At 41.5% G+C, this 22098-nt stretch overlaps 1 protein-coding gene across 8 annotated transcripts in view; it reads right to left on the bottom strand.

Annotated features, from left to right (window-relative positions):
* Nucleotides 1-22098, bottom strand: part of ptk2aa (protein tyrosine kinase 2aa) — a 147104-nt gene that overhangs the window by 21886 nt on the left and 103120 nt on the right. For 3 of the 8 annotated variants that reach the window (XM_072675340.1, XM_072675337.1, XM_072675334.1), the window contains 8 exons: nucleotides 21036-21153; nucleotides 20561-20591; nucleotides 19108-19172; nucleotides 9831-9848; nucleotides 7038-7094; nucleotides 3035-3058; nucleotides 1425-1522; nucleotides 446-530 (listed from right to left, as the gene is read on the bottom strand). In XM_072675340.1, coding sequence (XP_072531441.1) covers nucleotides 446-530; nucleotides 1425-1522; nucleotides 3035-3058; nucleotides 7038-7094; nucleotides 9831-9848; nucleotides 19108-19172; nucleotides 20561-20591; nucleotides 21036-21153 — 496 coding nt within the window. Of the gene's footprint in view, nucleotides 1-445; nucleotides 531-1424; nucleotides 1523-3034; nucleotides 3059-7037; nucleotides 7095-7346; nucleotides 7522-9830; nucleotides 9849-19107; nucleotides 19173-20560; nucleotides 20592-21035; nucleotides 21154-22098 lie in introns of those variants that run through there. The other 5 variants (XM_072675335.1, XM_072675336.1, XM_072675338.1 and 2 more) reach the window with 5 other exon arrangements.

Genomic DNA, 22098 nt, shown 5'->3' on the forward strand with positions numbered 1-22098 from the left:
ATCATGGAAATGAAATACTGGGTTTTAAATATTTAATAATAAACCCAAGGCTGCGGGAACACCAGTGTCGCGGTCTGCAGTCAAGCAAATTCAACATCGCCATGGATGGAAAAGCTGCCGTCCAAAAGGAGAAGCCTCTGTTCCGAATTCAACACCTTCAAACTTGACTAGGTTGCAGCTGAGCATGCGGACAAGGAAAAAGCTACATGCTACACCGCACCAACTGTGAAGCGTCTAAGGTGGAGGTATCTATATGTTTGCAGAGTCCTTCAGTATGATCTCAAATCATCCGCATCAACATTAAATATGAAATCAGTGAAATTCTCTGTTATGCCAGGAATTTCACAATTTGAGGACAAGTGAGGGTGGGTGAGCCCAGATTCACAGACAACAGGCCTGAACCACAGTTAGCAAACACTGACCACACCAAATACTCCATACTCACAGGCTTCTTGCAGGAACTTCTCCCGCACGCTGTCTGAGGTGCAGTTCTTGCATGTTTTAATGGCCACGGATAGAGTGGGATTCTCCTGCGAACCAGAGGGAGGCTGTGTTATAAACAAACCACTGAAGAGTGAGAGGAAGAGAAAGAAATATGCTGGACCTGTGACTGCAAAAACACTGTATCTCTAGATGGTAAACTTTCTGGGAGAAGGCACAGGGTTTTTCCAAATGACACACAGCAAGTAGTAGACACAATGTAGTTTGTTGAAGAGAAGCAACACATGTGAGAGATGAAAAAGCCATTCCAATTAAAACTTGGGATGCGCAAGTGAAGCCACGATTAATTTACATTTATGGCATTTAGCAGACGCTCTTATCCAGAGCAACTGACAAAAGTGATGCCTTAATGCGTAAACTAGTCTTTTCTAATATGAAAAGTCCAGGTTGCAGAACATTTAAACCACCTTATAGTCACTGTCCTGCAAAGACCTTGTTTCCCTATTTTTCACTTTTTGAGACCACTTGAATCTGGCTGTTGAATTTCATGAGGAATGGGCCAATAGAAATTCTCCAAAATGACTCTGAATTAAATATTTTAACATTGACTCTAATTAAGAGTTAAGAAGGCTTTTTCCTTCTCATGTAGAACTTGCTATTCTGAAGATATGAGGTTCTTGCGTGACAGCAACAATGGACTTCTGTGCGTAAAGCAGCAGCAGCAGTCTGTTTTGCAGTCCAGACGTTTCTACTGAAAGTCTAACTCTGCTTACTGGCTTCTGGCGGCATTCACTTCCTCGAAATTGACTCGAAATTATTATGACGATAATTATGGGTTGAAATCTTCTTTAAATACCATCGCAAAAATGAAGCGGTGTAGCGAACTGCAAAAGCAAAAACGGCTTTAAATGGTTTGGTCAGTGTGTTCTGATGGGGAATGTGTTTTTGGCTTTTGTGAAGGTTTTGAGGGGGCGAATGCTTACTGGGCTGGCGTAGATCCCTTGATGGACATCTCCAAACTGACCCTCTCCGATGCAGCGCCCCAGCTCGATGCGGTCCCGCTGGATCTCATAATCCCTGGCTGTAAAACAGAGCAATGCACTTCTTGTTTACCAGACCAGCAGCTGGTATTGTGTATGTAGCAGCTTGATACAGCTCAGTGGAAATGGCATCTTCCAAAAAGTTGAACACAACTTCAAGCTAACAAAAAAAAAAAAAAAGAGGACTTACTTAGAACTGCACTGATATTAGAATCTGTGGGCTGATAACGATAGCCGATATCTGAATTTGGGACTAGATCTATCCGAAGTTTACATAACTTATTTATACAGGGTTGCAAATGCAGTTAAATTGCAGTTAGCATTCAAATATTATTTCAACATTAGATTAAATCAAATTAATTAAATTCTATTAAAATACATATCATCAAATTTCAGCCAAATGAAAATATCTGCCCAATGCTGATAATTCTTTTTCCCTCCCAAATCTCCCAGCTTAAAATTTCCTTAGTTCCAGATTCACACTCACTATCCTAGTCCAACTTTGCCACTAAGTCATCATGAACTACCACTACGCCACAGTTCAACACGCTTGGGCGAGGACACTGACTGGCAATTCCGCACTGGCTAGCACTGTGCTGAGTGATAGGAGGGAGAGGGAGGGCCATGCTATCCAATCAGAGAGAGCGAGGCCAATTAACTATCTATGTATGGACGTGGCATCAAAGAGGTCCGGACTTTTCAAGCTATTACCCTCCTAGTTCTGGGATTTTGCTGTGCATCTTGATAACGATAAGCCAATGCAATTCCGTCTACTTCACACATCATGATGCTGTGTTTCATTTGTTGCTCATTTTCATCGCAAAAAAGTAATCCCAGAACTTCTGTGGAGCAATGATGATGATATTTAAATTGCTCCTGTTTGATTGGTTTATTGCAAACAGCTGAACGTTTGTACATTCTGACAGTAAACCTCATTTGCAGTGGGGGTAAATAATAGTATTCAATATTTTCAAATATTTTTGACTGCAACTGTAGGTTCCCATTTCAAGTTCTTAAATTCTGACTGAACTGAACATAACATCACTGTCACAGAAAAATCTCATATCTCCAAAACAGAAAATTCTTTCTTCCATTCTTTCAATGGAAGCCAATGTAAACAGATGTGAGCCCTAGTCATTTTGGTGCATTTCTATTGGACCACTTGAGAATGAGAATTTGAGAGATAACTGCCGGATTATGTGAAAAACAGCCAAAAAAAAAAAAGGAGATACAAGGTTTTTGCTTGACTGACAAAATACACCCGAGAGCATGCAGGGGCACCATTTATCATTATCAGTATCAGTGCAGGTTTCTAGCTGAGGTTTGAACAGCCCTTAAGTCTGACTACGTTCACACTGCAGTGCAATGAATATCTGCACGAGCCAAACCCTGAACGACCAAGATCAATCAAAGTAAATATCACATTTCATAACACACCACAGGCAAGCAGCACAACCACAAGAAGAGAGAGAGACAGAGAGAGAGAGACAGAGAGGGGGAAAACAGGAAGAAAAGACAGGGAGAAAGGAAGAAAACGTGAGAAGAAAGGTTACCTTCATCTAATCCATAGCACTCGGCTGGGTGATTATGGTAGGGAGAAAACCGAGAAAGCTGGATTTTAGAACCGATCAGAATTAGACACAGACAGCATGAAGAAGACAGAGTAAAAGAGAATGACAGGGGAGACACCCAGGAGACCCTGCTGGAGTTAACATGAAATTGGTTAACTGATGAGGCTAAAGGTAGCCCTCGCTTCACACCGGCTATGTTAGAGTATGTAGTGTATAAGTCCTATATATATATATATATATATATATATATATATATATATATATATATATATATATATATATATATATATATATATATATAGGTCAGACCTTCAAAACTCTAAAAAACATCTAATAAAAACATGGTTCTTCAAAACAAACGTGGTTTTTCAAACATGGCATCGCTCAAAGAACCATCTGAAGCACCTTCATTTTAAGAGTGTAAATCCATCAAAGTGCCCCCCACCCCCAACTACCTGCATTTGCCTTGAGGCTGCTTTCCACACATTGGCATTCTCTTAAACAGCTCCATGGGTTTCTAGAAGGCTTTGTGAAGACATGCACATTCTGAGACCAGGTTGGCAGCTGACTATTGAAAGAGCTCATCACAGCATTAAAACAGTCATTTGTTACTGTACCTTTAAGATTTGTATATGTAAATGAGCTTTGTTTTGATTGACTCAAAAAGCCAGACTGAAAAAAAAGATTCTGGGTTTCCATGATATTGGACCTCTAAAATCATTGTTTCAAAAGCGTTACTTATATTTGTGTTAGATGCAAATTGTAAGCAGGTAAGTATCCAAACGTTTGACTGGTATACGAGTCATTCTACGAAAATGGTGCTATTTGCGTTCACAATGTTTTTTTTGTTTTTAAAGAAAAGAGTGTTTCCAAAGCTTAAAACTATGAATAAGTGTTATTAACATAGTATTTTTAATCATTTTTTATTAGTATGACCATGTTTATATGTTTGTATTCACCAACATGACATGCATCTAAAACATCATTTAACAAACAATATATATATTTTATATTATATATATATATATATATATATATATATATATATTTATCACACCTGTCTTTGTACTCTATATTATTATATTTACCATAAAAACTTTATAAAACTTTTACACATTTGTGAAAAATTCATGATGTGTGCACCCCTCAGTTTAACTCACCACCCCATCACACTAACTTGTTTTGTTGATAAATAAGGTGCGGTATCACTTTATTTGGATGGTCCATTGCGGATGCCTCTTAGATGCTCACCTGACATTCAACTGAATATGTATTAAATGCAACTGAGCTCCAAGTTGAATGTTAAGGGCTGTTTATTGAGTGTAACCCTACATCTAACCCTAACCCAAAAAGGGGAAGGTTAAGGTTAGGGTTAGACCATTCAAGTAAAGTGCCACTTAATGTACCGTTGCTTTAAATGACACCACAAATGGACATCATTTGAGCATTTAGAGCATCCGGGAACGTTGTTTATTGGGTACTTTTTCCATGATGAATTGAGGGCATTTTAAAATGAAATTTACCACCCCGTCACACACTATTACAAACAGGGCCCCAAAGTCTGAATACAAAAGGATAATATTAACAATAATGTTATGCATCATTATTATGAGGTGGGCAAATATGTTTAATGGAAGGATTAGGATATCTTTCAGATAGTGAATATTAAAAAAGAAGCTAATTATAAAAACTGCAATGTAGAAATGGCACCTGTTTCATAGAAAGGGTCATATATCAGACTCTTGATGTATTTGAGACATCTGAACTAAATGTGGGCAGGACAGGAAGTTAGGACGTTATTCAAGCAATGGAACATTAAAAAACATTAAGAAGTATAGAGATTCTTATAACCTAAAGACTCTTACAGTGTTAGAGTGTGTCTGCGTGTTTGGGACCACGAGGGCCACACATTCTTTAACAGTTAGAAAGATGTGACTAAATTTCTTTAAACACACAAATTTAAAAAAAACTCACACAAACACACACACACACACACACACACACACACACGGTCAGCCAGGCTGCATGCTGTGTCCTGTGATGTGCCTGCAGCTCTATTCTCTGCACAGGCTCTTTGTGCCTCAGACTCATATGAGACCACGAGACTGGAGAATGTGAGCCCGTTCAGACACACACTTGCCAGCCAACTCTGCTACAGCCCTCTTCAACAGCTTCCTCTTATCCACCATGCAGCTTACACAGCCAGTCAAAAGTCTGAACACACCTGTTCATGGAAGAGCTTTTTTACTTTTAGTATTTTCCACTATTTCAGACATCAAAACTAATGGCTTTCGACCAAACAGTGCTGTTTAGACCCTGCCGCATAGCCGACCAGCTCAAACCCTTTCACATGGTTAGACACTCACTTTCAGGGGTTTTTCCAGGGATGGCCAATATGACATCAAGCTATTGTTATTGTGATTAATTACATAACTGTATGGCTATGGTACTGTATGGAATATATCTGCATATATAATCATTGGTGTCAATCAAATGTAACAATACAACATCATACTGTATCTCTGTATTACGATGAGCATGTTAGCTTGTGGCCAACATAGTAGCTTGTGGCTGGAGTGTTAGCTCGAGTTCTCTACAGCTCCTACATTCAATATTGTTCTATTGGCCATCATTTGAATCTCAGCTGTTCTTCTTTACATTGTGTCAAAGTTTCATTGATGAATTGAGCAACAGAACTGCTAAAAATAAAATCTTTTTACCTTGACGTCACTTAAAAGTTAACCTCTCAACACTGCAAAGCTTATTAAGGCTTGCTGTGGCGTATTACTCAATAACTACAGGGACTTCTGTACAAACGGGTGGAGCTATTCTTTGGTAATAGAAGTGTGTAATAATACTTTTGGCTCACCAGTGGGTCACCGGCCATTTAAGAGGTTAAAATACTTTAAGAAACTAAGATTTAAAACATATTAATATATTAACATAAAGCCCTTTTTTTCAGACACTTGGAATTTATGCATTATTGAAAAACATACTGAATTGAGACGCCACGGTCTCGCATTGAATCTTTCAATAAGTTCTGAATTTTGAGAATCGGTACACCCCTAATGTCTATACTGGACACTGGACAATGACATGTACCCCAAAAGATTACAGAGCGCATGTAAACAGCAGCCAGTCTACTGTAACTTGTTAAATGCAGTTTTAGTTTTCAGACTTTTGTTGTTTCCTTGTTTGTTGCTTGCATTTTACATACCTGCTACCATCATGAGTGGTAAAACTAAAGCTCATTATGGGAGTGATGTTTTGAGACACATTATTGAACGTATTTCTATTTGCAATGTTCTAAATATTGAAGTGACTAACAGCTCCTCCCCATTCTAAACCCACTGCGGCATCAAAAGTGATGAATCTTCAGGATTCCCTCAACATGCAAGAGATCTTCACACCTAGAAACACTTGTAAACACCTTCTATTTTCTTCACTGATTATGAATGCGTAAGTTCATGTTCATCTGGTCAGCTGTAGCGTTTAGTGTATTTCAAACCTAATGCAACTTAGAACAGGTGGATATTCATGATGAATATCAGGTATCGTGATATTATTGCCATACCGCCCATCCTTTATTTCCAGGCTTCTCCAATACAGCTTGCTAAGCCACTGTTTCATCCTCATAGGCTTTAAAGGCATGCTAACATAACAAACGAGAGAGTGATTTTCATCTACTACCAGATTCCTAACCGTGTGAATGCTGAGCAACTGCTTTGGTATTTGAGAGTCAGCTATTTTAACGTTCTCTGGCCACCACATGCACAAACCAAACAAGCCAGGCTGAGAAACAGAGAGAGAGAGAAAAAAAACGGGTTGGAATTGGACTCGTAGAGCCACGTTCACAAGAGATTTGGAGCGAGACAGAAACATCTGGGTCCCAGGAGAGTCTGGCCAGCTGACAGCAAGAAACAAACACACACAAACACACACACACTTTCTTCATACACCGTTTGAAAGAGGTTGAGGTACTCACTGGAGGGCATGGTGTAGGTATCCTCCTCATCTATGATCTCCGCATAGTCGTCCGTTTCTGTGGGGAGACAACAGGCAGTGGTCAGCACGAGTACGAGCAAACAACGTCCAGCCTGACTCTACAGCGACCAAATTCAGTAACAGCCCATGTGCTCTTCCACTGCACAGACTGAGCCCAAAAAAACTACACGTAAATAAACGAGTGAGTCAGTCTGGAAAACTCCCACACGACTGGACACACTGACACGAAGCTAGCACACACACACACACACACACACACACACACATATATATATATATATACACATACACATGAGGCTGAGCGCTAGCTTTACTCTTTCCACCCTCTCCACACAGCCTCCTCTCGTCTCCTCACACACTCCTGCGTGGTGTGTATTCGTCTGCATGCTCGGCCAATCGGGGAGCAGTGTGAGGGAGGAGAAAAGGAAGGAAGTGACTCCTCCGTTCCTCTTTCTCTCTCCTGAAGAGTGGTCACTTGCTGTTTTTTTCCCACTCTAAGAGGAGAGGCCAAGCCAGCCTCTCTTTAAAAGAGGAATGCATAGAGAGAAAGAGCGCGAGAGAAAAACACAGAGACAGAGAGAGATGAGCCAGCTACACAGAGAGAAAGACACAGCTACACAGAGAAAGACTGTGAAAGACAGCTACATAGAAGGAGACAGCTACATAGAGACTGTGGGAGACAGCTACATAGAAGGAGACAGCTACATAGAGAGACAGCTACATAGAGAGACAGCTACATAAAAGGAGACAGCTACATAGAGAAAGACAGCTACATAGAAGGAGGCAGCTACCTAGAGAGAGACTGTGAGAGACAACTACGTAGAAAGAGACAGCTACGTAGGAGACAGCTACATAGAGAGAGACAGCTACATAGAGAGAGACCGTGAGAGACAGCTACGTAAAAGGAGACAGCTACATAGAGAGAGACAGCTACATAGAGAGACAGCTACGTAAAAGGAGACAGCTACATAGAGAGAGACCATAAGAGACAGCTACATAGAGAGAGACCGTGAGAGACAGCTACATAGAGAGAGACCGTGAGAGACAGCTACGTAAAAGGAGACAGCTACATAGAGAGAGGCCTTGAGAGACAGCTACGTAAAAGGAGACAGCTACATAGAGAGAGACCGTGAGAGACAGCTACATAGAGAGACAGCTACATAGAGAGAGACAGCTACACAGAGAGAGACCGTGAGAGACAGCTACGTAAAAGGAGACAGCTACATAGAGAGAGACCGTGAGAGACAGCTACATAGAGAGAGACCGTGAGAGACAGCTACGTAAAAGGAGACAGCTACATAGAGAGAGGCCTTGAGAGACAGCTACGTAAAAGGAGACAGCTACATAGAGAGAGACCGTGAGAGACAGCTACATAGAGAGACAGCTACATAGAGAGAGACAGCTACACAGAGAGAGACCGTGAGAGACAGCTACGTAAAAGGAGACAGCTACATAGAGAGAGACTGTGAGAGACAGCTACACAGAAAGACAGCTACAGAGACATGTACACATAGACAGAAACAGACAAAGAGCAACACTGACAGAGAGAGAGAGAGAGAGAGAGAGAGAGAGAGAGAGAGAGAGCTACCTACAGACAGAGGGAGAACGAGAGAGAGACTATCTAGATGAACTACAGTAAATTATGAATAAGGAAGAGGTTTTAAAGAGGAATTCTGGGTAAGTTAACTGGAGCCGATGAGGCTATGTGGGCAGTGTGGAAATATCTGCAATTTCTGCAACAAGCCACTGACCACTGGATTCACCGCTGCAGCACACACAGTGTTTCAATAATAGAAACTATAAAAACTCCACAGTGCCAGTTAAAGATAGGGACACACCTGCAGTGACGCTTTCTTATGGGACCTCCAATCAAAACACGTTATTTCTGGATTATCAGACATTTTTTTAAGTACAGAGGGGAAGTGTTTAGGGCTATTTACCTGAAGAAATTTGAACAAAATTAAGCCTTGTTGTTATCATCATTATTTTCTGAACAGCTCAGCACAGAACCTCCGACATCCCTGCCCAACAAGCTCCAGTTACCAGCCCATATATAGCTACAAGCTTGAGCCTTGAGCCGTGGGGTAGAGGCTTCCCTGCATGCCCCGTTGTGCCTCCTGTCTGCACTGTGACTGTAGGGCTGGGTTGCCAGTGGGCGATGGCCAGCGGATCTCTCCGACTACACGGTGCTGCGCCAGGACCTCCCATCTGTCGGAGTAAGGGACGACAAGGCACACGGGGCGGCCGCTCCCTCAGTTGCGGCTCTAGCTTTAGCTTTAGCTCTGCGGGTTGCTCAGACTCTAAGAGAGGGTGAAGCCACGTAAGCCTTGTGATTGGTCAGGGGTATGCGGACGTAAACCTTATCCACTTTTAGGACCGCCCATTCCACAAGGAGAGCAGTACTGGTGAAAGGCATTTATTATGGGACTTTAGGAAGATCTTCATAAGACATACTTGTTACATTTATGCTGGGGGCCCTGAGGAGCCTGATTAGCTTAATAATAATTTAAAAAATTTGTCAAAATGATAAAAAAAATAATACATTTACTCAGGTGTATCCAAACATTAGACTGGCACTGCTGCACAAACACTAATAATCACACAGATCTACTGACCACTCAAACTAGTCTACGACAGACAAAGCACAGTTCTGCTCTAGGCTGTTGGTACATCACCCTCCCCCCAACCCCAGCAGCCTCCCCACTCACACCCTAGTGTGTTAGTGACAGATCACAGTGCGCAAGGTGAAAACAGATTAAAAGCCACACTTTACCATCCCCACTAACATCTTCTGCAGGTCCGAGGAGGGCATGCAAAGAGAGGAGGCAGAGGAAGAGGAGGGAGGAAAACAGAGAGGAGATATTACTGCATCAGAAGGACTTCATGTGCACATGAACTTCAGCAACTTCAACATTAGGGTTAACACGGTCACTGCAGCCACACGTTATACAAGCAAAACACTCCAATCCTGCAATGTATTAATAATGCATCAGTGGATCCTTCATGTGACGAGGGTTAAAGGTGGTCCGGTATTAGGGTTGGTTATGAAGTGTTGTGAAGGCCTTGATTTGACCCAGCACTGAACGGAGGCACGGATATGAGCACTGTGGGTTGATGCAGATATCCCATATTGATATAACACAAATGCAACATTAGATCCATGATACAACCCCTAAAACAGCAGCATACCTATTGCTGAGCCAGTGTGTGCATTTTACTCATGGTATCAGAACAGTTTGCTGGGTGCCTGTTTGACGTTCTTTAAACACAGGAGGCAGGAGGCATTTCATTAAACCTTATTAAAGGAACAGTTTGGTGAACCATGGACATGATGGCACACTTCAGATGCAGTCGATCTGACAAGAAGTTTGCTATCTGAAGTTTGCTTCCTTAGTTTGGAATGGGAGATGCTAGGCTAACATTGCTAACAAACGCTGAAGCTAGATGGTCACCAATCCCATCAAGTACATGTCAAATTATCTCCAAGGCTCTAAACTGGCTGGGAATGCGTCAAGATATTTATTTAGAAGGCATGTACAAACCGATGTGGTACCGTAGCCTATAACAACATAAATAAACTCGTCAATTTGTGATCAGGCCTAAACACATACATGAACAAGGCCCAGCTGGACATTTCAGGCTGATGTAGTAAATGTGCATGGTACCCTTTGTGCACTCTCAGAATCCCATCGCAAAGGATGACTGGAGACACATTCGGGACACTCGGAAGTGCCAGGTGTAAACAAGTGTCAACCGGGCGGTGATGGTAAGAGGCTCTTCTGCATTTCTTCCAGCATTGTGACCGTGCCTTACAAACCCCACACTCTGCAGCTTCCAGCATCCGACTCAGGAACTGCGAGAGGAACTGAAATAAACTGGAGAATTTTCACCACATGAGCATTTCTGCAAAGTCGTTAAGCAGCCCGGGGTGGATCCAGTTCAAACGGCTGCTGGTGGAATGCGTGGGGGTTGATTGAATTTGGACCTGGAAACAGCCATACTGCTCCCGCCAGCACTGTTCCACTCCCAGTTCACGCACCTGCCACGTGTTCATGAAGCAGATCGTTACGCTTCAAAATTCCCAGATATGATATCCTGAGATGGCCTGGATTTTGCGCTTTCTTAGAGCATCAGGGCGGGGCTGAGTGTGCGAGAGAGGATTCTTGGAGAGTTTGGAGAGCCTGGCAGCGGTGAAGGGTGTGGGCATTTAAACACACTACAGAGACCAAACTAGATTACTGTTAAGCTAATGTAACACTATTTATGTTCTGCAATGTTCACACAGCAGTTAAGGCATTCCGGCCAGGAGCTGGATATGGGCAGGGGCAGTGGAGGTCCATTGCCCTGCGGAGGAACACACCTGATCCAACTAATCAGCTCATTAATAGCCCATTAGTGAGTTAAAATGGGTGTGGTGAAGCAGACAAACCACTAAAATGTACAGGGAAGTGGGCCTCCAGGACCAGGGATGAGAAAGACTACAGAAAAACATTGCTCATCCAACAGCAATCTCTTAACAAGCTCTTCATCTCAGTTCTCAGCTCTTTTGGGAGGACCTTACACTACTAGAAAGTTGGAACATTGCTGTAAGCATCATAGGTGAGGTCTAGTACTGAGCATGCATGGTTAGTTCTGGATTTGGCCACTGTAGTTTAGTACCCAAAGGTACTGGTACAGTCCTGCCGAGAATGCAGTTCCACGGCAGTGGGGGCTTCTAGTTGGGCAAGGTGACCTCAGGTCAATGTGTGGCTTCAAAGAACCTGTTCCATGCCACTGACAACGCTTTTCTATGGAGATATCTGAGTGAGCACAGTTGAAGAACAGCGTCAGCAACGGGTGCACCAAACAGCTGACCGGACTAATTAGAAGGAGTGTCTGGATACATGTAGTTTATTCCACTTCCAACTTTAACCTGGAGGCAAAATCCATAATTAACCCACGACCTGGTCTGAAATCCCAGCCTAAAGATCTTCGTAATGAACTGAAATCTACTAAAGAAGGCTTGTTAACTATATTTAGTCAACTACAGGGTAGTTACACAAGTGGTAGACTTAAAAAATACAGGTGCTACAAAGAGTTTTTGAGCAATTCTACAGACAAACCACCTTTGAAACATTTCTGTGAAAGAGATGCGAGCGTAAAGAACCTTTAAATCAACATCTTTAAACCTTTAAAAGGTTCTTCACACACACTATATGGGCAAAAGTATAGGGACACCCACACATTCATTCTTTCTGGTGAAAGCAAGGGTATTAAAAAAGAGTTTATCCTGTTTTTTGTTGAAGTAACTGTCTCTACTGTCCAGGGACCAAGGCTTTCTACTAGATTTTGGAGGAGCACTGCTGTGAGGATTTGATTGCATTTAGCAACAAGAACGTTCGTGAGGTCACAATGTTGGATGATCAGCCCACTTCATCTCCAACTAATCTCAAAAGCGGTTTCACTGCTCCACAGCTCAATGCTGTGGGGGGTGATGAATTTAAGTAGATGAATTAATTCATTAGAAGGTGTGTCCACAAACATTTGGACAGATTGTGGACACCTCCGTAACAAACCAAAAATGGAAAGGTTCTTCTACAGCATCACTAAAAGAACTAAGAGTTTAGTTCTGCTATGAGGTACCATGAACATAATGAGAGCTCAACCTTCCACAGAATGCTAATGCTAACGCTAACCCACTCAGAAGATGCTAAGTGAAGTGTTGACGTGGCCTCTAGGCCTCCAGCCGTCTGGCTCCAGCCACCTTGTGGAAGCCTATCCAGCTGATTTGTGGCAACAGCAGCAGCAGTGCGACTGCAATCAGCAGGCTGGGGCTATTCCAGGGCAAATGAGGCTAACTCGATCTCTGCAGTCCTGCCAAACCTTCCTCTCCAGGTTCAATCCACCTTAGCAGCACAAACGCAGCAGCAGAGGAACCAGGCAAAGAGGACGGCTGTTCTTTCCAGAGACGGAAAAAAGGTATTTTTTAAAAGTGCTTTATATATATATATATAAAAAAAAAAAAAAAAAAGTTTTTAACCCAAACTATCGCACCTAGCCTGGCCTCGTCCCTAAGAGAAGCTCCTCATGCCGGACATCTTCCAAAAAAGCTTTGTAAACAGTTTACATCTCCAGTCCAAACCCATCAGTAATATAAACAGCCCGAATGGAGACGTGAGCCTGCGTACGGCCTGGCCTCAGCTGGGGAGCTGCCTATGTCGTCAAACTGGATTGCGTCAAGAGAAAGCTGTTACGGTGAATTTTCCGTTAACAGCAGGCGCAGGTTAAAGTCGGCCAGTGCTGCTCCTGGGCTCGGGTTCAGTAATGCACTAAGCATACACAGACGACACAGAGAACACAGTGAGGCCTATGAGCAGGCTTCATTCATCAAGCTCATTCTTTATGATGATCTACATCCTGGTAAGATGTTTTTTTTTTCTTACAAAGATGGTGCATACCTCTTTTTTCCGGATCTAATATATTTAGATCTTCTTTACTTTAATGAAACCAAAGTTTCTATTATTCGGTTTAAGGAAAATGAAGGGAAACTACCTTAACCTGGTGTAACTTGGTGGTTGAGATGTAAACAAAGTCATTCAGAGTGGCATGATGTGAAATGCTTCACTGTTACCAGCTTATATTACTTGTACATTCAAAATGGTGGTATTGGGAACCAAGGGTTGCCATATAAGCAATGCAAATATAGCCATCTGAGCTTTTCTATGGAACTCTGACAGTGGTAATACACTGGGGCTGATTCTGACCTACGAATCTAATATTATTTTAGCTTTCTCAAGAACCCCTGTGAATCAAAGCCTTGGGTATTAAGCAGTGAATTCATAACAGTTTCATGTGATCATTTTTTAATGTAACTTTAAAGGGCATTTAAAAAGGTATTGAGGTGGTATTGTGATGTACAAACAGCAAGTATGCAACTTTAGTCTGGGTGCAGAATGCTCAGGCTTTTACAAGGCTGTTTACAACCTTATTAGAATTATTATTATTATTATTATTATTATTAACAATAACAATAACAATAATAATAATTTCAACATACATAGCACCTTTCACAAACCCAAGGATGCTTTACATAGACATTTCAAAGTTTTAAAGTTTGGGGTCAGTCTGATTGAAGTAACATTGAGGAATTCAGAGTTAGAAGATCTAAGAGTATGTATAAACCATACAGACACAATTCTAAGATAAGCAAGACAAGGCAGTCTGAGAGCCCCCAGGCCTCAACAACAATGCTTAGTGTGAGAGTGAGAGTGTATGGATAAATCTATAAAACAACCCCTCCTCAGATGCAGCCATCATGTTCATGTTCTCAAACCCTGGCTCTCTGGAACCACTGACTTCTTTACCACAAACTATGGCTGGAATGCTCCATGACAGATGAGCTGGGAGGAAAAACAGATATATAAACAGATATATAAGCCAAGCGCTTAGTGCTGGTTCAGATTGAGGGTAGTGAACAGACTTGGGCGGACGATCATGGAGGCAGAAGGAGAGCAGGTGAGCGCATACTGCAGAGGAAAGTGGTAGGTTGGAGAGGAAAACACACAGACACGCGCATGCACACACATCAGCCACATGTACCCTTAGGTGGCGAGTCATGGGAACAGAAGACAAAAGGCAGGAGGAAGCGGCGGGCTTTAGCGGCTTTGGGTGGCGTCGAAGTCACAGAGTCTTCGGAGAAGAGAGAGAGAGAGAGAGAGAGAGAGAGAGAAGTGGAAGGAGGAAGAGGATGGTGTAAGGGAGGAGGAGGAGGAAGAGGGTAAGGGTAAAGGGAAGAGAACAATGAATACAGTAAAACAAGAATGGCAAGCACACAGACGATGTTCTGCTCCTACGACAATGGAGGAACAAACATCACAAACACCTGGAATTACAAAAGGAATGGAGGCAGACTTGTGTGACCGGCAAACACTGTAACAAGCTCTCCAGTCTCTTCAGCATCTATGGGTTCTGATTCGCACACTGGCTGGAAAGCCAACACACACTGCATTTAAGTGTTGATCTAGCAAAGACTGAAACCGTAAGGAGTAAGAAATTAAAAACTCATATCATAATGTGCTTATAATAATCAGAGGAATAATAATAAAGCTATGATCATTTAGGGGAGCACAATATGACTGATATTTGTGGATGGAAAATGGTCATTATTATTATTATGAGAGATCATTTGGCATTTTTAGCTCTAAATCATGTGTAGAAGCTTGTTTGGGGGGAAAAAAGCTGACCAGCTTAGCTCTTGACCAGTAAAGGGTATGTTTTTGATACCACTGGTTAGCTCTTGACCAGTAAAGGGTATGTTTTTGATACCACTGGTTAGCTCTTGACCAGTAAAGGGTATGTTTTCCATACCACTGGTTAGCTCTTGACCAGTAAAGGGTATGTTTTTGATACCACTGGTTAGCTCTTGACCAGTAAAGGGTATGTTTTCCATACCACTGGTTAGCTCTTGACCAGTAAAGGGTATGTTTTCAATACCACTGGTTAGCTCTTGACCAGTAAAGGGTATGTTTTCGATACCACTGGTTAGCTCTTGACCAGTAAAGGGTATGTTTTTGATACCACTGGTTAGCTCTTGACCAGTAAAGGGTATGTATTCAACACCATTGGTTTTACCATCTGAAACCAGTTACCAGCAAAAGCTGGTCTTGAGCTGGATTTTTCAGAAGGGTTTAGACCCCGCTGCCCCCTCTGCTGGACGCTCCGTTTAACTGTACTGGACTGCAGCTGTCGGACACATTTCATCAGAATTTTTTAACCAAAACAAATGAGGGGTTGTTAAAATGCGTGAGAATTGGTGTGTGGTGTGAGAGTGTGGTATTAGCTGCTATCTACAGAGGCTAATCTTCTTCAGCTTCTATTTGACATTTTCTGTTCCACCTTAAATGATGCAGCTAATGCAGTGTTTAAGGTAGAACTGTAATGTGAATACGGTAAGCTGGGTTGGTGAGAGACCAACTCTAACTAACTAATTTGACTCATGTCAAATGCTGTTCAGCAATCTAAACTGAAGCTAAAACTGGAGGGGGTGGATGGTAAGCATCAGACTAGACATGACAAACTCATTTGAGGTAATAGGCCATTTAGACATGAAGATTCTGATTTGATCCACCTCTGACTGTCTGTTGTAGTAGACAATACTACAATATACCCCCACACATCCTGAAAAACAGATTCTGATTGGTTGTGCCACTGACATTGACTGTCTAATGTACCACCTCCTGCTAAAATAGAAGTTTAACTGCCAGACTGTTGATGTCTACAGGTCAGGGTGGTAAAAGGAGAGCAGATCTTCTGATAAGCAGTAGAACTCAATTAAGAGAAGCTTGGTTTGGACCTTCAGCCCTGAATTGGGGTCTTTTCTTTTATAATAATCAGTCTTTTAAAATTTAGGGTGATATATGAAGCTGTAGTCGGGGGAAGCCTTTAGCTACATGAGTATGCCAGGATTTTTTTAATAGCCTAGTGTTGGGTCCATCGTTGGGTACTGATGATGCTGTTAGTGTGGTCAGTGGTGGCCAGTAACAAAGGACGTGCACTTTTTATAAAGGATATGAGATTAACTGAATACAAGACCTGGTATTTAATTCCATAGGCCTGTTATTCATATTACATAAGCAATGCAGAATGTCTACACACCCAAAATGTTAAGCAATAAAATAAAGTATTTTAATTCAAATAATCCATTAAAAAATCAGGTGTTCCTTATCCACCGATACATCTCCTTTTTAAAGCAGCAATCAGGAGTAACTCCAGACATTTCTGCTAATCCAATGCTTCCTGAGGAACACATCTGTGGAGAACAGGCGCGCACACACATACACTCTCATTCAGACACACTCTGTCTCAGTCTGTTCTCATCGCTGACCCTTCACACAAGCAGCCCTTTCACTACAAAACTGTGACCCAGCGACACCACAGCACTGACAGGCCAGCCTCTCAATCGCCTTTCTGTGCCACTGCAGCCCTCCAGCTATAAACAATCTCCAGCCCCTGAAGCATCTCTCTCAGAACTGGCCTCTCTCTCTTTCTTGTGTAGCAGAGGGACAGTTCACAGTGATGGTGATGGTGAATCAGACGTCTGAGGAGTGCAATGCCTCTAAAACAGACTTTGCAGAAAACTGTAACACTTAGGATGGTAAATAATAAAATGGCTATACTTGCACTTCAGACAGAGTTTAGAAATCACAGTTTCGACTCGACTTAAGTGCTTCTTTTTGGATGAAATAAGAACTCAATAACCCCTTAACATCATCTCAGTAACGAAGCAGCACCTGAACATTCAGCAGATCATCAAGACACTTTTACTGAAGACTTCTACTGAATTCAGCTGTACTACAGATCTGAATTTGGGATTATTGTGGAAATATAGTCTAACACAGACCATCTCACCATCCTCAACCAGCTGCTATAGATCTGGTCCTGACACCAGTCTAGAACTGGAGACTGACTGGATTAGACCAGGATTAAAGGGTCAGAATTAGAGTTAGGATTAGATTATGAGTTGAGGTTAAGGTTAGGATTAGGGCCAGGATTAGAGTTAGGATTAGATTATGAGTTGAGGTTAAGGTTAGGATTAGGGCCAGGATGATGGTTAAGATTAAGTGTTAGGTTTAGGTTAAGGTTAGGACAAGGGTAAGAATGAGAGTTATGGTTAGGTTTTGGGTTGAGGTTAAGGTTAGTATTAGGACCAGAAAGATGGTTAGAATTAGGTTTTGGGTTGAGGTTAGGGCATGGATAAAGACATATAGAATTGCATCAGTCAAAAATATTGGGTTTTTGTCAGTTACTTTAGAGTTATTCAGACACATGCTACAAACACCACCTGACACAAAGTTTGGCCTAATTTTATTTAGTTATTGTTCACGTATCACTGCTACCAAAACAAAAGCGTATATAATACAGAACCAAAGCTGTATAAACACACCCTAAAATAGCAAAGAAACCACCAATGTGGAGCACTTTTCAATGACCAGTCAATGAGAGAAATGCTCAGTTGAAAAATTATGATAAATGACATAACATGAAGCACAACGAGTTTGATGTAGAATCTACTGGATATGTCAACTGCAATAATGAACATGCATAAAGTTTTGGGTAATTCTGAAACATATATTCTGGTTTTAATAGTTTTGAGAATGAGTACTGGGGTACATGTTTAGATAGACAGCAAAGTATTGAAGGCTGTAAAATGAATATTTGGGCCAGTCATAGTTCGAACATATTAATGAGGACATTTTATTCACTTTAAATTTAGTGCAGATGACTGTGGGTCTACACAATGAAAATATTTCAATATAAAAATGAAAACTTCTTGTTTTGGGGTATTTAAAAAAAGTCATGAGGATCTGGACATTTGACTGGCGCTGTATAAAAGATATCAGACTGAGAAAGGAGGAGAACACTGGTAAAGTTACACCTTCTTTCTTTCAAAAGAGCTTTTAACACCCATCATTCTGTACAAGAGACCATAGAAGTGTCAGAACTTCTTTCTTTTTACTGACTTTCTTTCTCTAGTTGATGCTGGTTTTCTTTTGACAGTGCAGTAGTGATCCAGGCCTGCCCTCCTTCTCCTCTGGAAGCTCAAGATGGCTCAGCTATGCACTTCTGGCATAACCCACACCATTCCAGCAGCAGTCTGGATGACACCTGCTCTCTCAGTTTCTCCAGTCGTGCTCCATTTCTACATGTTTAACTCTCCCATCAGTCTTTAGTCTCAGGACGGGACGGTATGAAAAGTACAAACCGTAAGAACCTGAAGAAATGGGAGCAGTGGTGGCTATCGATGACAGGGTTATGGGTTCGATACCTGGGGTAGGCAAGCTGCCACTGTTGAGCACTTATGCAAGGCAATTAACCCTCTCTACTCGCAGTGCTGCCCACCACTCTAGACGTGTGTGCGCGCTCACGGACACTGTGTGTGTTTGCTCACCAGTGTGAGCAGACGGGTTAAAGGCGGAGGCAAAATTCCAATGAAACGGTCAGTGCAGCCTTCACGACCCAAATAAAATCAGCAGGGTTAACCTTTAAATCACGTAGTAATCAGTAAGTCTTACCTGATACAGATATTGCACGCACGCCTGTTCGGACAGCCTCTAACCGCTTCTCGCTGTTGCCAAGTCTGCAAAGCATTAATGAAGATTTAAATGGCATCTATAACATTCACAGTTAAGCATGTACATTGCCTGCCAAACAAACGGGCAGGCCTAGCTTTGTGGTCAGCTTGTAATTGTATTGGCTTGAAGTAAAGGGAGGCCCATTCAATAGAATTTTGCACAGGGAGTTTTCATATATGCTTTTAGGTCAGTTGTTCAGACCGTCAACAGAAAGGCTACAGTAACTCCAATTACCACACCGTACAACAGCTGTGAGCAGAAGAGTGTCTCAGAATGCACAACACATCCAGATCTTGAGGTGGATGGTGTAATGATGTGGGGAATGGTTTCTGGTTAGACTTTGAGCTTGTCAATAGTAATCAATCATCGCTTGAATGCCACGGCCTATTTGAGAATTGTTACTGACCATGTGCATCCCTTCATGACCACAATATACACAATATAATGCCAGCATGATGATGCTCCGTGTAACAAAACAGTGTTCTACTGTGGTCTCTCCAGTCACCGGGTCTGAATCCAATAGAACAGTTTAAGGATGTGGTAGAATTAGAGATTCGCTGCATGCAGGTGCTCTAAAAAAATCTGCACGAATTGTATGTCACAATACTATCAGCATGGACCAGAATCTCAAAGCAAAGTTTCCAACATCTTGTGGAATCCATGCCATGGAGAACTGAGGCTGTTCTGAGAGCAAAAAGAGGACCCACCCGTCTTAGTATATAATAGTATATAAACACTGAGCTTCTCTAGGCAGAGGTTAGGAAAGGCTTAAATGACCACACTGACACATATCAAATGTGTGCACGGAGCTGTGGAGCAGTACAACTCTGTTGTCTGGGATGTTGGATGGTGCTCCATTCAATGCCTTTAAGTAACATTCTGACCTCACTAACGCTTTTGTTGCTTAATACAATTAAAATCCTCACAGCAGTGCTCCCAAATCTAGTATAAAGCCTTCTTCACTGAACAGTAGAGACAGTTACTTCAACAAAAGCAGAAGGAACACATTTTTTTTAAAGCCCTTGAATTTGGAAGAAACAATAAATAAGCAGGTGTCCCAATACTTATGTCCACATAGTGTTTTTGTATTTATTATTTAATATTTTTTCCAGAGCAAATGAGTGGTAAACAATATTTATATGATCTATAAAAATACCAATATAGGGTCTGCATGTTTGGACTGAGTTTCGGGGGTGGGTGGATAAATGTGGGCATTCAATAGAATAGGGTCCCAGACCTATGGGGCCAAGACCTAGCATAGAGGCTTTCCACTTTCCCAAAACCATTGCAGGTATTTTTTTGTTAGAACTGTGTAATTGTTATGTAAAAGTACTTATATATAATACTTTAGTCTATAAAAGAGTTTGAGGATATCATAACAGTTTACACTTACTTTGGGATTGATGGAAGCGCTCTTTCTCCCTCTGTTGGTCAAAACAGGAAAAAATAATTAATACAAGGGCATGAGCAAAGGCATTTTTTTATTGGTAACTTTTTTTTTTTCTGACAATGTCTGTCCACACCCTTTTTTTTTGCTCTACATTGACCCTTTCACCTACTGTGTAAAATGAACAACACCTAACTGGATTTAATACAAAATTAATAAAACAAAATCCGAATCTGCGCTTCATATATTTAAATCAGATTACAGACAAGCAATGTGACTTTCTATTTCTGTGCTGTTAAGCATATTGTGCAGGATCGTGGTGTTCTCTCTCTGCTTAAGTCACAACAGACAAAGCGCTCTATTCACTGAAAGTCTGGGCCCGGGCCAAAAGGGGTTGCATCTCGGCGCCCATCACGTCCATCATCTCAGAAGCTGCCTGGAACCTCACACTACACAGCTGTAGTAAACACAAAACACGTACCTTTCTGCGGTCTGACAATGAAAGACTGAACCACGCCGTTGACCAGGCGACAGTAGCCGTCGATCAGGTCAGCCATGTTTTCAGCGGTGGCGAAGGACGGCGTAGTGACCGTGAGAGGCTGGGCGAGCGGGGAAAGAGACAGAGATGGTCGCACAATGAGTCATTATCAGCCCAGTTCAGCCCAGCCTAACTGACCGGCGTCAGCTACTGCTACTAATCTAAATGCAAGTACAATTCCAACTGCTAGCCAGCTGCACTGGCCAGCAAGACACACCCCTGATCCTCCACAACTGCAGACACTCCCCTAAAATACACACACACACACGCATACTTCAGAGGGTATCACATATTTCTCTGGTATTACAAATATCCAACTGTGTGTATGTAGTAACGTTAGATGCCAGATCAGACACTACGCTACACAATAGTACATCAACATACAATAAAAATGACCCATTTTATTTACATTCAGACTCAAGATTAGACACAATCCATTGTATATTACACTACTGCACTAACATACTGTACACCCTCCATTATTAGACTCAAGATTAGACACACTACATTGTATATTGCACTATTGTACTTTACTACATTACTATAGTATAAATTCCTTTAAAATTAGATGCAAGATTAGACACACTAGGTATAATGTATACTACATTGCTGTACTATAAAAGCCTCATAATTAGATTTAAGATTAGACACACTATATTGTATATTACACTACTGTATTTTACTACACTTCCATACAATACATACAGCATTAGACTTAAGATTAGACACACTACTAAACTTTGCTATGCTTCTATACTATAAATATCCCATAATTAGACTTATGATTTGACACACTATACTGTATATTACACTACTAAACTTTGCTATGCTTCTATACTATAAATATCCCATAATTAGACTTAAGATTAGACACACTATATTGTTTATTGCACTACTGTACTCTACGTTACTGTACAATAAATACTCCATTATTAGACTCAAGATTAGACGCATTAAATTGTATATTACAACACTATATTTTATTACACTTCCATACAATAAATAC

The sequence above is a fragment of the Salminus brasiliensis genome, chromosome 3, assembly GCF_030463535.1.
Source record: "Salminus brasiliensis chromosome 3, fSalBra1.hap2, whole genome shotgun sequence".
Lineage (NCBI taxonomy): Eukaryota > Metazoa > Chordata > Actinopteri > Characiformes > Bryconidae > Salminus > Salminus brasiliensis.